The 14,203-nt window shown below is 42.6% G+C and overlaps 1 protein-coding gene across 1 annotated transcript in view; it reads left to right on the forward strand.

Annotated features, from left to right (window-relative positions):
* Nucleotides 1-14,203, forward strand: part of klhl5 (kelch-like family member 5) — a 30,599-nt gene that overhangs the window by 11,006 nt on the left and 5,390 nt on the right. Inside the window, exons 4-10 of the mRNA XM_075462850.1 lie at nt 1,711-1,907; nt 3,266-3,478; nt 8,412-8,598; nt 10,761-10,985; nt 11,585-11,660; nt 11,942-12,028; nt 14,044-14,118. Of these exons, the coding sequence (XP_075318965.1) occupies nt 1,711-1,907; nt 3,266-3,478; nt 8,412-8,598; nt 10,761-10,985; nt 11,585-11,660; nt 11,942-12,028; nt 14,044-14,118 (1,060 nt within the window). The remainder of the gene's footprint in view (nt 1-1,710; nt 1,908-3,265; nt 3,479-8,411; nt 8,599-10,760; nt 10,986-11,584; nt 11,661-11,941; nt 12,029-14,043; nt 14,119-14,203) is intronic.

Raw genomic sequence — 14,203 nt, forward strand, 5'->3', positions numbered from 1 at the left:
TTTTAAACATGTGCAAGGTACAGGGTGGCCGTGCCACTGCCTTTTATAAACAAACATCTTGCATACAACACTGAGCTATTCAAATAATCCAGAGATTTTACCTTTAACCCCCTGGAGTCTAAGGCTTTTTCAGAGACTTTGAGGCAGTTGTCACCACCTTGACATTTTTAATTATTTCAACTAACTGTAAACATCAATGCAAAAGTGACACATATGGTTGTGTTCTGAAAAGCCTAACAAAAAACAATATGACATTGAAGTGAATGTAATACAAACAAGTTTTATTTAAATTGAGGGGAAACACAACTGTACAAAAAAACAAGTTTTAGAGGTCTTCAAACAGTGCAAGAAAACACACTATAAATATATCTAGCCAAGACTTTTGAAGGTTGAACCTTGTAAACAAAAGTGTTGGCTGCATAAAAGTAAAAAGTGCAGTCAGAAATGTTTTTTTGTTTTCACACAAACTGTAAAAAAGTTATTGTAACTCAAGACAGTGTCTCTGTTAGTTGAATACTAATTAGATGGGTGTGTAACACCCCTGATTCCCCCCACCCCACCCCCCTGTCACTCTCCATGTGATAATTGTCTGTCACTGGCAGGACATTGCTGCCTTCCCCCACCTGCTGGCTGAGGCTGCGGCTACACAAAAACGTTTTTCACTGTAAACAATACTTTTTCTTATCGTTTCGCTGTCGCGGCCACACGGAGCCGGTGTTCCCACTACCCCAAAACGATAGTTTTTGAGAACGGGTTCCAGAGTGGGAAAGTTTGAAAACGAGGCCGTTTCGTTTCCATTATTACAGCGAAAACGTTTTTGCGTCAGTGAAACGTTGACGCTGTGAGACTTCTCTATTGTCTCACAGCGTGGCGTGACACAGTGGCGTGTGTACTGCATCGTTTCATCGTTTTCATCCGTTTTCGTCTGGACCTGAGTCTTTACCGCAGCGTTGCCGTGTGGTTGCAAGAATTTTCGTACCCGTTTTAAAAAAAAAACTTGTTTCGTTTCCGTGTAGCCGTAGCCTGAATGGGGCATGTTCTCACCTGTGAATAGCCACTCAATCACCTGGTACTTTACATGTGAATAGTGATAGGTGTGGCCTAGGAAGCTGCTGCAGTCTGAGACTACAGAAAATCCAAAGATTTTTGTTCACTCTCTTTAAAAAGGGCCACCTATATAATTTATTTAATATATATATATTTGAAAACTAGAAGTTTCAAGGTTTTTAATGGTATCACTTATATGTTTGAATGACAAAAACTCACAGAGTTACAGATGTGTTTTTGGAGATGTGTAAAAAAATCCTGCCGGCGGGATTTAGAGTCCAGAGTGTTTGCATGTAGATGGGACAATGAATCCTCAAACCATCTGTGGATGGCACATGTTTGCACACAATTTGTGAGAAAAAAACTGTTTGAAAAAAAAAAAATAAAAAAAATAATTTTTTTTTTTTTTTTTTTTTTTAAATCGTCTAATCAACCAAAGATTTCGCGACCCCCCTGCAGTACCTCCGCGGACCCCCTGGGGGTCGCGGACCCCCTGTTGAAGACCTCTGTCATAGACGGTTCAGATACAAAATAGTTGAAAAAAAAATACACAAAACCACTTCAGCTGTTGTTACACATGTGTTTATGTAAGTAATGTTCTCATCAGAAATATTAGAACTGTTCTTGTTCTTCTTCCTTCACTCTCCACCTCGCGTCGTCCAGGCCGTCTTGAATTAAAGGAGGACACCATCGAGTCTCTGTTGTCAGCCTCCTGCTTGCTGCAGTTGTCCTCTGTGGTTCAAGCCTGCTGTTCCTTCCTCATGAAGCAGCTCCACCCATCTAACTGTCTCGGCATTCGTTCCTACGCTGATGCTCAGGGCTGCCACGACCTGCAGAAGGCTGCCAACGCCTACACCATGGTGGGTACAGAGCCTGTTCAAATGGTCTGTACACATCCAAATGAATAGATAACAATGGGCATTTGGGCAGACTAGCCTACATGAGTTGTTCAGGAACATTATGAACAGTTTTCCTTGGTACCAAATGGCTCCTCATTCGCAGCGCGCCACACCATTACTGCCCCTGTAAATGTTTTTCAGCATGGAGTTGCTATGGTGACAGTGAAAAAGCTCTTTCATCATGTTGATGATTTTTTTTCTTCTTCTTCTTTTTTTTTTTTGTTCTCCCCTGTCTTTACACGCCTCATTTGCACCCAGCTTCACTTTGTGCCTGTTAGTAGCAATGCTCCTCTATTACTCTTTCTCTAAGTGGATTATTGTGAAAGTCTAATCTGAGGTCATTATGTTGCAAAGGTGGCTTTATTTGAGTCTTACTGTCTCTGTGTCGAGCCAACTTGCACATACACCATATTTGCAGAATTATTACAGCCTTTGTAAAAATGAAGCGACTAGTTGGAGAGTGTTTGCACGGACCATTTTTAATCAGATTAGCAGTCAAATTAGCAATCAAAATTCCTCATGTAAACGCCTCAATCAAATCAGACTGATCAGATGAGGCTCAATCAGGGTGAATTTTCAGTCCCGCTGAGAAGGCTGGTTTAAACCGCTTTATAAAGTGATGAGATGGAAAATATTACCATGTATTGACTCATTCACTCAAGTGGTAGAAACACGGTGGCAGCAAAACCTAACTAGGATGTGATGGACACTTTTCTTTGATGGAGTGGAAGAATTACAGATTGTTGAAGATCTTGACCAAATATTTTCCCAGTGCTCCATTCCTGAACAGTAAATTCAGTGAGGAGAAGTCTGACGGTATGCTATATGCAGCATGTAAACGTGTAACTTTTCAGAACTCTTTATATAGAGTCCGTGCAGACTGAAGAAATATTTGCCCATGTGTGTAAACAAAGCTACTGTTTTTAACCCAGCCAAGACGAATTGGAGGCATGTTTGTCTGTTTCTGTTTCTTAACGAGATTATGCAAAAAAACTATTGACCCAAATTTCTTGAAACTTAAGCGGAGCCTTGGGACAAAGGAAGAACTCATTAAATTTTGGGTGCAGATCGGGATCATTTTCAAAGCATAGCACTGGCCTTGTTTGCGGGGGCGTTATTTTTGTTGTTCATGTGAGAAGCAGGGTACATTTGCATGTTGTCTGTTTTCCCCAAAAGACTTAAACAAGATTTATTCATTTCGAAAATAATTCTGAAATTAGTAATTGCAACACATTATGCCTCCCATTTAATCTTTTCTTTGCTAGTCTTCTGAGCCTTTTCCTCACTCAGTTTCACCCCAACCCCTCTTTATCCACCAGGAACACTTTCTGGAGGTGGTCGGAGGCCAGGAGTTTCTTTTACTCCCCGTGGAGGAGATGGAAAGGCTTCTAACATCCGATGACATCAATGTTCCCGATGAGGAAACTGTCGTCACCTCTTTGCTAACCTGGATCGGTCACGATGCGCCCACTCGGCAACGCCTCCTACCTGTGCTGCTTTCTCTGATCAGACTGCCACTGCTGCAGCCACAGGTGAGAGCTGCAAATAACGCATGCTCACATACAGTTGTGTAAGAAGATTTAACAGTTAGACATGCACTATTTTTTTCTTCTAAAGATGGACATTTTAGTGCCCCTCCTTTAGCATGTTTTTATCTAATACTTATCTAAAGCCACAGGTGTGTTTTATTGTCACATTTCAAATCTAAATATCTCATTATATCAAACTCATTCAAATCAGTTCAATGCAAGTCAATCCATTGTTGGATGACTTTGCCTCCAGATGCAACAGCAAATGTGTATTTGGGGCAAGACAAGAACTGCTGGTGAATCGCAAATAATGAATCACAAACATCTTATTGTCTAAATGATCTATGCCAGGTCACTGAATATATTTGTGAGTTTCCAGGAACATCAGTAGACCTGCTGTTGTCCGGTTTGCTGCTCAGCGGATAGCTTCCTGTGTGATGTTGGCTACTTGTTTATTTACTGAGATCTGATCACAATGGGTCACTCAAGACGCACGCGGGGATGCATTTCAATGCCAGGTGTGAGATGTGGATGTTCTTAGAGCTGTCCGCATTCGATTGGATCACCCAGGACACATTAATGCTAGGTCTGAGCAGGGCCTCAGACTACATAAGGACCAAAAACCTTTTCACACTGCAGTTGCTTCTTATTGGTGCTAAGAGATGTCCTCGTTAAGCTTTTTCTGTTTCCTCTAGGAGCTTGAATAAGGGCGACTTTACATCTTTTTTTTTTTTTCTTGAATCTTAACACGTCTGGTTCTTGTCCATTTGCCCTTATTCAAGCTCTTAGAATTACCATGACCTGAATGACTGAATCTAGATAAACAAACTTCCGCTGTCTCCCTTTGGTAATTTGCCCGGCCCAAACATACGGAATAAGCTGAGTGACGGCAGCGTTGAAGGTCAGAGTGATGTGATCGGGTCATGCCAGCTCTCTCTTAAACACGGTATCCGTTTCGCCTCTGTGACTATCTTCCCAACTTTAACTCCTCATTCCTCTTGCAAACCTGATAACAGCGTGCAACAAATTAGTTTGATGTTAGAAACAGAATTAAAAATTTATCGAAAAGATCAGTTGTATTAATTACTGTGATAGTTGATACAGGATCCTCTCATTGTTAGTCCATCCATCCATCCATCCATTATCTTCCGCTGGTCCGGGGATCGGGTCGCGGGGGCAGCAGCTTGAGCAAAGAGACCCAGACGTCCCTGTCCCCGGCCACTTCCTCCAGCTCTTCTGGGGGGACCCCGAGGCGTTCCCAGGCCAGCCGAGAGACATAGTCTCTCCAACGTGTCCTGGGTCTTCCCCGGGGTCTCCTCCCAGTGGGACGGGCCCGGAACACCTCACCGGGGAGGCGTCCAGGAGGCATTCTCACCAGATGCCCGAGCCACCTCATCTGACTCCTCTCGATGCGGAGGAGCAGCGGTTCTACTCCGAGCCCCTCCCGGATGACCGAGCTTCTCACCCTATCTCTAAGGGAGAGCCCAGACACCCTGCGGAGGAAACTCATTTCGGCCGCTTGTATTCGCGATCTCGTTCTTTCGGTCACTACCCACAGCTCGTGACCATAGGTGAGGGTAGGAACATAGATTGACCGGTAAATCGAGAGCTCGGCCTTCTGGCTCAGCTCCTTCTTCACCACGACGGGCCGGTGCAGAGCCCGCATCACTGCAGACGCCGCACCAATCCGTCTGTCAATCTCCTGCTCCATTCGTCCCTCACTCGTGAACAAGACCCCGAGATACTTGAACTCCTCCACTTGGGGAAGGATCTCATTCCCGACCCGGAGAGTTCTCGAAAGTTATCGAAAAGATCAGTTGTATTAATTACTGTGATAGTTGATACAGGATCCTCTCATTGTTAGTATTTAGGATAATGGAAAAGTAGTGTATAACGTTGATGAATATATAACAGCTGCAATAACATAGTTGGTTTTGTTTTCACCCTGTTAGTTAATATTGTATCCGTGTTGTTGATCATTTCCCTCTCTATGTAGTGCTCTGTATTAGTGTATTCAAAGCTAGGACCACATACACGTTGGGGGAGTTTTTACGGAAGCTACTAAAGTTGCTGATGTTCTCATAACTCTTCGCAGCAGTCATCAGACATCCTGCAGGTGTTGTTTTCCATGGCCAGTTTTCTCTCATGCTTTCTCTTCTTCTCCTCCTGGTTGTAACTGGCCTCTCTATCTCTCAATTGGCTATTCTGTCCTCCTCAGACGATTAGAGGGACTATTACCGTTATGTTTACCATATATCACGACCATTACTCTGTTAAACGTGTGAGGATGGGTTTAGTACTGAGAGTGTGTCTCTCTGGTCTGCCTAGCTTGTGTAGCAGTGACTGTTGCTAAGAATTTCATATACTTGGCAGAAGCTCACTCACTGCCCAAGGCTTTGGCTTCACACACGCGTGCATTTATAACTTAATTGATTCTGATATGTCTCTTAACTGCGATGGAGTAATCTTTTCTCTTCATCTCTCTCCTCGTTAATGTCCCACACTGTGAATGAGGAAACTGCAAAGAAAAACCGTCCCTTGTGAACGCCATCATTTTCCATCATTTCTGCAGGCATCTACACGTCTACCTTCTTCTTCACTTGTGAAGTATGGTGTTCACAAAGCCTTAGATAGATGACTTTGCCCCGGTCAGCTAAAATCACGAGTCGCAGCGACATGTATTCGGGGGTTGAAGATTGATGGGAGCAGAGGAACTGAAAGCCCAGAGGCACAGAGCTTAGAGCTGACTCTACCTTCACTGCATCATGTGTGAAGGCCCTTCCCCCGCCATCACCACCAAGTTAAACTGATAGATGGATCAAGATTCAGCAACCTCATGAGCTGTGAAATGCCAATAAAGTGACATATAAACGTTACACCGTCTACTGATCAATACCCCTCAACCAATTACTCAGCTTTCTATCGAGGCTACAATGTGATCACTCATCAAAAGAGTGTCACTTCATCAGATTAATACCCTTAATGCCTGCTCCTCATTACTGTCACATAAATGCAGGCACGCACACACTTGATCTTATCTTCTTAGAGGAGCATCTTTGCTCTGGTATGGCGCACTAAGCCGTATACAACCGTTTGCGTGTTACAAAGAGAGGAATTTATTTAAGGCGAAAGCAGTGCACATATTTTCATTCAATTCATTGTGCTCATGTCCTCGGACCAAAAGTTTGGTCTTAAGTTTGCACCTCTTTACCGTTCGTTCTCTAGTCATGGCCTGACATATGCGTCAGTGTTGGATTATCAATAATGAAATGCTGATAGGAAAGTTTTGAGCGGAGAGGACCTGATATCTTACAAGCAAATCTGATGGAAGCAGCTTGACAGTGTAAGTGTGTGTAAGTGCTTTCATCAATGATGATCATTTATTAATCTGTTGATCATGTCTGCAGCTATGCTAGAAAGCTGTGCAAAGGGCCAGGCGCTTGCTAACAGGCTTTCAATGGCAACGCTAATATGCTTATGCATATTTGTTTATCCTAAGTGAGCATGATATTCATACAGCTGGCTGCTGTACCCAGCTTTAGTTTAGAGTGTGTGTGTGCTAGAAAATAAAAAGCCTGACTGACAGACCCACACTGAATCCCTGATTACTTTAACTGACTATGCTGAAGAGAAAAATGTTTGTACATCACCCTTGTGTTGCTTTGCTGCTTAAATCAATTAATTTGATGTTTCAGGTTGAGTGTACTGCCTGGGTTTTGTGGAGAGAAGAAAAATGAGAGGGGCCTGAAGCATGAAAAACAAACATAGCTGGGAGATGTGTGCTTCCCTGTGTATCAGAGTGTGAGTGGGTTATAAGTGGATGGCGCCCATCCTGTCTTTTCCAAGAGTGAACTGAGACGGAGGATAACACAACTTTCCCTCTGCACACTGTGAGGTAAAGAGAGGACGGGGAGGGGAAGGTGGGATGCCTGTGGGACTCGGTCTTATCTGGCCCTCCACATTCAGTCCTGCACAGCATGATGGATAATTTACCACAGAGAGGAACAAGTATGTTTTTCTATATCTGTCCTTCTTCGGCACACACAAATGAATGAGCAGAAAGGCCTCGCTGTTGTTTGTCCCTCTGACTGTACGCAGAAGTACGGTTCGACCCTGACTTGTAAGCTGCTTATCCATTTACCATGCTTGTTTCACACTCTCTGCATCTGGCTGTGAAATTTGATTGCAGATTCAGTGACCAAATCTTTTCTTGTGTGGGGGTGGGCATGATGGAGGAGAGCACGTAGCAAAACGAGAGGGTAGATGCGATTATATTTCTATCCTCATCATAGCCGTCTCTCCACTTGGCTCGAGTCGTCTCCAAAGAGCACACACAAGAGTGAAAGATGTCAAATTTACTTACAATTCCAGGAAACCTTCAGTGGCTGCTATCTATTAGCACAGACAAACATGAAGACACGCAGTCGCACTCGGATTTAAATGAAAATCTTGTAATTCTTGCCTGCGGGGAAAAATACTCTCCCAAAACCTGCCTCTCACATGCAGGCAGCTGCTTCCTCTGACTGTAATCTAAGGACGAGCCTGGTGAATTGAAGGATTCATTCTGCAGCCCCTGGCTGCGTGTGTGTGTGTATGTGCTTGTATGACTTTGTATGTATGTGTGTGATGAGGTTAGAGGGTATTGACTGCAGGGCTGATGAGATGTTGAGGACAGATTAGTGCTCTAGTGTGTCAGATGATAAGTGCGTACTTATGTGAGTGTGTGTGTGTGTGTCTGCGGGAGAGAGACAGATTGGTCTGATCTAATCTCACAATCAATAAGGTAGCTGCCTTATTTAGACTCTCAAACCTCCTCAATCAGGGATAACATGGTAACCGACACGGGCCTACACCCATCTTGGGGCGGTACACGCATTTACCCAGCATATGTTTCAGCAGTAACTGTCACCTGATCCTATGCGTTGATGTGTTTTAGTTTTTGGCAGACCTGGAGTCCAACTCCCTCCTCCGTGACAGTGTGGAGTGTCAGAGACTCCTCATGGAAGGGATGAAGTATCATCTTTTGCCCCAGCTCCGCCCCACGCTTCAGAGTCCCCGCACACGACCTCGCAAGGCCACCGTAGGGGCCATGTTTGCTGTAGGGGGTATGGATGCCTCCAAAGGTAGAGCCTCACTCCCACATACACACACACACACAAACACACACACAATATTGAGGTTATTTTTCATTGTGAAATTAAACTGTGCAAAAAAATGACAAAATCTGACAATTATATCCATCTCAGGGATAGGGGAAAAAAAATCTACAGGTGACTCAACACCACATTTTTACTGACAAATATACAATACTGTGCAGTAGTCTTAAGCCACCTTTCATTTATTAATATTTTACCAGTAAAATGGGAAATAAGTGCAGACATGTATTGAAACGTATGTGAATCTAAATGAAAATACAGTACATAAGGCAAAAGCAATTTTGTTTGTACAATTCTAATGAGCTTGAAAGTCAACATTTGGTCTGAGAACCTTTATTCTCCAACACACCTGAACCCAGGGCCGCTGACAGGTTTGGCTGGGCCCGGGACAAAATTCTCTGAATTCATTTAGAGCTCATAAACTGCACATTTCATCAACCATTTTTCTCTTGACCAAGGGAATCATGTTAAGGGTACTTTTATTTATCGCCAGACCTGCGTGTATGTCTGCTGAACTTTCTGAGAATGTTCGGGGAACAAGGCGGAGCCCATTCATCTGGCGAGTGTCAAGTTAAATCAGTCTAAACGAAAGTTACAGGCTACCCCAAAACGTCACGTTTATAACCCATTCGTTACATTCAACTCTAACTAAATGGCAATTTCACACGTTGCCATGTCTATACTGGCTTATTTTAAACAAAATAAGGTTAAACCAGAGCCGCGTTACACTGGCTGTTATTCAGCTGACCGGGGATGATTCTCAAATCAATTCAGCCTGATTGGCGTGCGTGCCTGAAACATTTGGACATATTTGCGGACTAATGCGCATATTTTATTTTATTTATTTTTTTTGGGCCCCCCCCCATTCCTGGGCCCGGGACAAAATACCCGTTTGTCCCCCCCTATCGGCGGCCCTGCCTGAACCCTCTGAGACAAGTTCTTTTTAGCAATTTCTTTCATTAGTCTTCAGGAATAGTTCTCCAGACTTCTTGAAGGACATCCGAAAGCTCTTCTTTGGATATATTGGCTGGCTTTTGTTCCGTTCTCTGTCAAGATGATCCCACACTGCTTCAGTAATGTTGAGGTCCGGGCTCTGGGGAGGATTCATCCCTCCATCAGACCTGCTGCCACTGATTTTCAGCCCACTTTTTGTGTCATTTGGCACATTTCTTCTCTGTTTCCCTTCCTTAAGAAAGGCTTCTTGACAACAACCATGGAAACAATTTCTGATGATTTCTAGATGGATCAACTCAAGGTCCAGAAGCATGTCTCATGTCTTTCTTAGATTTTTTTTTTTTTTCCCTACTCCATCAGGGCGTCACTTTAAGATACTGTTCATCTGCGGCAGACAGTTTTTCCAGGCCTGTGACTTGTCCAGTTTCCTCAATTTCTTTAATGACACACAGTATTCCACACCATGCCAAGGTCTGCCAAGTTTTCAGCTAATAGCTATTTTGGAATCACATTGTAGGGACAAAATGTCTGTCAAACTGTGTTGTCTGTCATTATTTGTAGATGCACTTAAAAAAACAGAAACACAGGATGTGTCTTTGTGACAGGCTTCTAGTTACAAAGTACCGAAATATACAATTTTAAATTGATTCTTTGTCAAGTTGCCTATTACTAGTAGACTGGTTACAATACTGGTTCATCCTTTGAGTTATGTGCCTTTTTTTTTTTTTTAGATATTTGGATGATTCACGTGTCGATGTTAAGTGGCTTAACAAACAAACAAACAAACCGGGGGGGAAAAAAAACCTATTCCTCTGAAAATGGACAGGTACACAGACTGGATTGAAAATTGGAGAAATGTAAGCCAATGTCCAAAGAAAAACTTTAAAAGACTTTGAGAAAAAGCCTTGAGAACAATTGCTCAAGACCACTTTAAAAGATTTCAAGAAATTCTGGGTGCTTGGAAGCAAAATATGAGGAAATACCACTGTATGTCCATTTATAGAGAATTATAAAGGGAACATCGCTGTTACTCATCAGATGTTCAAACAATGAAAGAAACAAGGTATTATCAGTGACGTGTTTAAAGTCGATGCAGATGATTAGACGGCTTCATTTCAATCCATAAGTTGTCAGTCATACTTTTCTCTTCTTTTTTTTTTTTCTTTTTTTTTTAGGCGCCACAAGTATTGAGCAGTACTGTCTGCGTCTGGACACATGGAGGCAGGTCGCCACCATGAGCGGACGGAGACTACAGTTCGGTGTTTCTGTTCTTGACGGTCGTCTTTATGTGGTCGGAGGCAGAGATGGACTGAAGACCCTGAACACTGTGGAGTGCTACAATCCTCACAGTAAAAGCTGGAGCGTCATGCCTCCCATGTCCACGCACAGGCACGGCTTAGGTGAGCGCCTGTTTCTTATAGAAAACGGGACAATCTGAAAAGGGTTCTGTCCTGGTAGTCTTGCAATTCAATGACTATTTTTCACAGGATAGGCATTTGTTTCCTGAATATTGGGTGTTTTGTAATATAAGATTTATTTATTTATTCATTTTTTTCAAATTTACCACCACTTGAAAAGGTTTCTCAGACGTCCGCCACAGAGCCGCACCTCTGCAGCATTTTTTTGTAAACAATTCAGTGTCGCAGCACAAAAACAGATAGACTGAACCCGTCTCCCCGCTCACCGCACAAGCCTCCTGTTACTATGACAAAAATTTCATGAGTCGTGTTGTGCTGCTTCTACAAGTTTCTAAATGTGTGTGAGAACAGATAGGACGCACGTCTGGCAGCACAGATGTTGTGGCAGATAAATCCCCGCAGTGTGAAAAGTGTCGGCACGCTGCTAACTCTGCATGCCTAATGCCCTGGATTTGGTTGCACACAAACAATATGAACTCACAGCCCTTGATGTAAAGGAGTGCAGTTTCAAGAGCTCGTCAAAGGTGGTTGTTTTGGAGAGAGGCCACGATTTGACGATGCACACATGGTCGTTGTTGCAGGTGTGGCTGTCCTAGAGGGACCCATGTACGCAGTGGGAGGACATGATGGTTGGAGCTACCTCAGTACCGTGGAAAGGTGCGAAGATACTTTCTATTGTTTGATTCTGTTATTTCCTCTCCTTAAGGCGCAATTTCCCCATAACTACAAAAAAAATATATATACCCTTAGTGGGGTTTTTTTTACCTGCAGACAGTAATGCTTTCTTTTGACCAGAGGTATTTGTGACATCTGTTTCTCCACACAATAATTCAGAGACTGTTTATCTGGTTGAGAGTGGTTCTAATAAAAAGGTCACTGTTTCTTAAAGAGACCTGAAGGATGCGGTGATGTAAACTTCTTTCCTCCATGTCTTCAAGGTGGGACCCCCAGGCTCGCCAGTGGAGCTTTGTTGCGAGCATGGCTACACCCCGAAGCACAGTGGGAGTAGCTGTTCTCAATGGCAAGTAAGTGAACTTGACAATTGATTTACATATTGCTTTTTTGCTGGGTGGCATGTAAGCTTCATTATTAGGACAAACGTAAAAAAGGAACAAAACTTGGATTTGTAATTTATTCATTTGTTTGAACTTTTATTCAACAGACACAAGTACAAAAAGTTGCACTAAAAAAAAAAATTTAAAAGTTGGGACAGAGGCAAAGAAAAACTAAATAAATAATTCATAAAACAAATTGCTGATTGTTTCTGTAAGGGGTGGAAGTGAAGGAAAATTGCTTAGTGATTAAAAATGGAGTGGATGAATATGCATGTTAGTTAAAAATGTTACAGGGCAAAAGAAAGCTGAAATGATGAATTATCAAGTAATTTGAGTGATTTAAAACTAATTTGATGGAAGTAGATTTGATATAATGATATCAGAGCTATGTTTCATCATTCTTTCAGTGTGGAATTCAACATTTATCAACACAAAATCTGCTTTTCGTGCTTATGGGAAAGTGGAACAAAAAGTGATAGCAACATAAATAACAGAAGAATCATGAAGTAATGAAAATATTTACAAACTAATTATTAAAGAGATTAAACGTATGATAATAATGAACTAATAATAATGAAAAGATAGAAACAACATTAAAATAAAACATCAACATAAAAAGAAGTGTATGTCTTGAAATTCCTGTTTCCACAGGTTGTTGTGTTATCAATGAGTTTTAGTCATTAAACTGTGAGGAGGACACCTCCAGGATGGGACACTAACACAGTAAGATAGGCCTGTCAAAGTTGGTGCAAAATGTATTAAGAAAAAAAAAACGTATTTTAAGACTTGCAGAGAGCTTCTGGCAAACATGAAACAATCTGGAGTGTCGGCTTCAGATGCTGCTCATTAAACCAAGAATGACACCACCGACGACAGTAAAGCTCAAGCAAGACAAGACTAATGCTTACGGAAACTTTCAGAGATGAGCCACAGTCCTTTTGGATAATGCTCTATGGACAGAGAAAACCCAAGAAGAGCTTCTTTGAAATTAAATGCATCTGTTTCTTTCAGAGTTTAGATCTGCCATCGCAGGAAGGATTCTAGCAAACTTAAAACGGCCTGAATGCATTCACGTCTGAAGATATTCCAACTTCTTTGCTTGCCTTCAGAGACTGGCCAATCATCATGATCTGCGTTGTATGAATACTGCAGCACCCCATATGTCACTCTTGCACTGACCCGTTATTAAAGAATACCCATTGCTTGTCGTTTGGGCAGATTTGACCCAAAGTTTCACTCTCTATGCCTGTTTGCAAGTATAAGTTGTCAGAGTTACAGAGACTGCTCTACAGAATCACTCTTCCCCGACAGATACGCTCATGTCCCACAATACTGGGAAAGTTGACAATATTCATTGTGATATACACACACACACACACACACACACACACACACACACACACACACACACACACACACACATATTTAAACAGCAGGGCTTAATAAGTTCAGGACTGCAGCTCCTCGCTTGCACTATAATAAGACAGCTCACCGTTTTGATTCTAATAGCTTCTGTTGTTTTCATTTTTCAGTGCCTCAGAGAGCTGCTACAGTGAAAGGCTCTACAGATGCTAATTAATACTGAGACACAGCTTTGTGCTTACCATACCCAGCAGTGGTAGAGTGTGTGTGTTTGTGCGTATGAGTGTGGCATGTATACGTTGTATATTCTCCAGGCTCTTTGCCTGATGGAGCTCATTACTTGCTTGACTGGTCTTTTTGCACTTCCTCCTTCAACATCCCAGCCTCACATCCACGGATGAGTGTACTCGTGCACAAAGACACACACAGATACACGCTGAGTGAGTGCTTAGGGTTGTGATGTCCCAAGAGTGTCAGTTAAGTGATTTTGCTCAACTTATTTTGCCCCCATAAGCCTGGACAACACACACACACACACACACAGAGAAAGTTGAAAAAGACAATATTGAGTATATTGTGTGAGCATGTCTAGAAGGATTAACACCGTCCTCTGTCTTCTGCAGGTTGTATGCTGTCGGAGGTCGCGATGGCTCATCCTGCCTGCGATCAGTGGAGTGTTTTGACCCCCACACAAACAGGTCAGACACTGTGGGCTTCACTTCACAAGAATTAATTGCCTTCCCCTGCTTTATTTCCTGTCTGCTACTGCTTCCTCTAGTGAAA

This window comes from Odontesthes bonariensis, chromosome 4 (assembly GCF_027942865.1).
Source record: "Odontesthes bonariensis isolate fOdoBon6 chromosome 4, fOdoBon6.hap1, whole genome shotgun sequence".
Lineage (NCBI taxonomy): Eukaryota > Metazoa > Chordata > Actinopteri > Atheriniformes > Atherinopsidae > Odontesthes > Odontesthes bonariensis.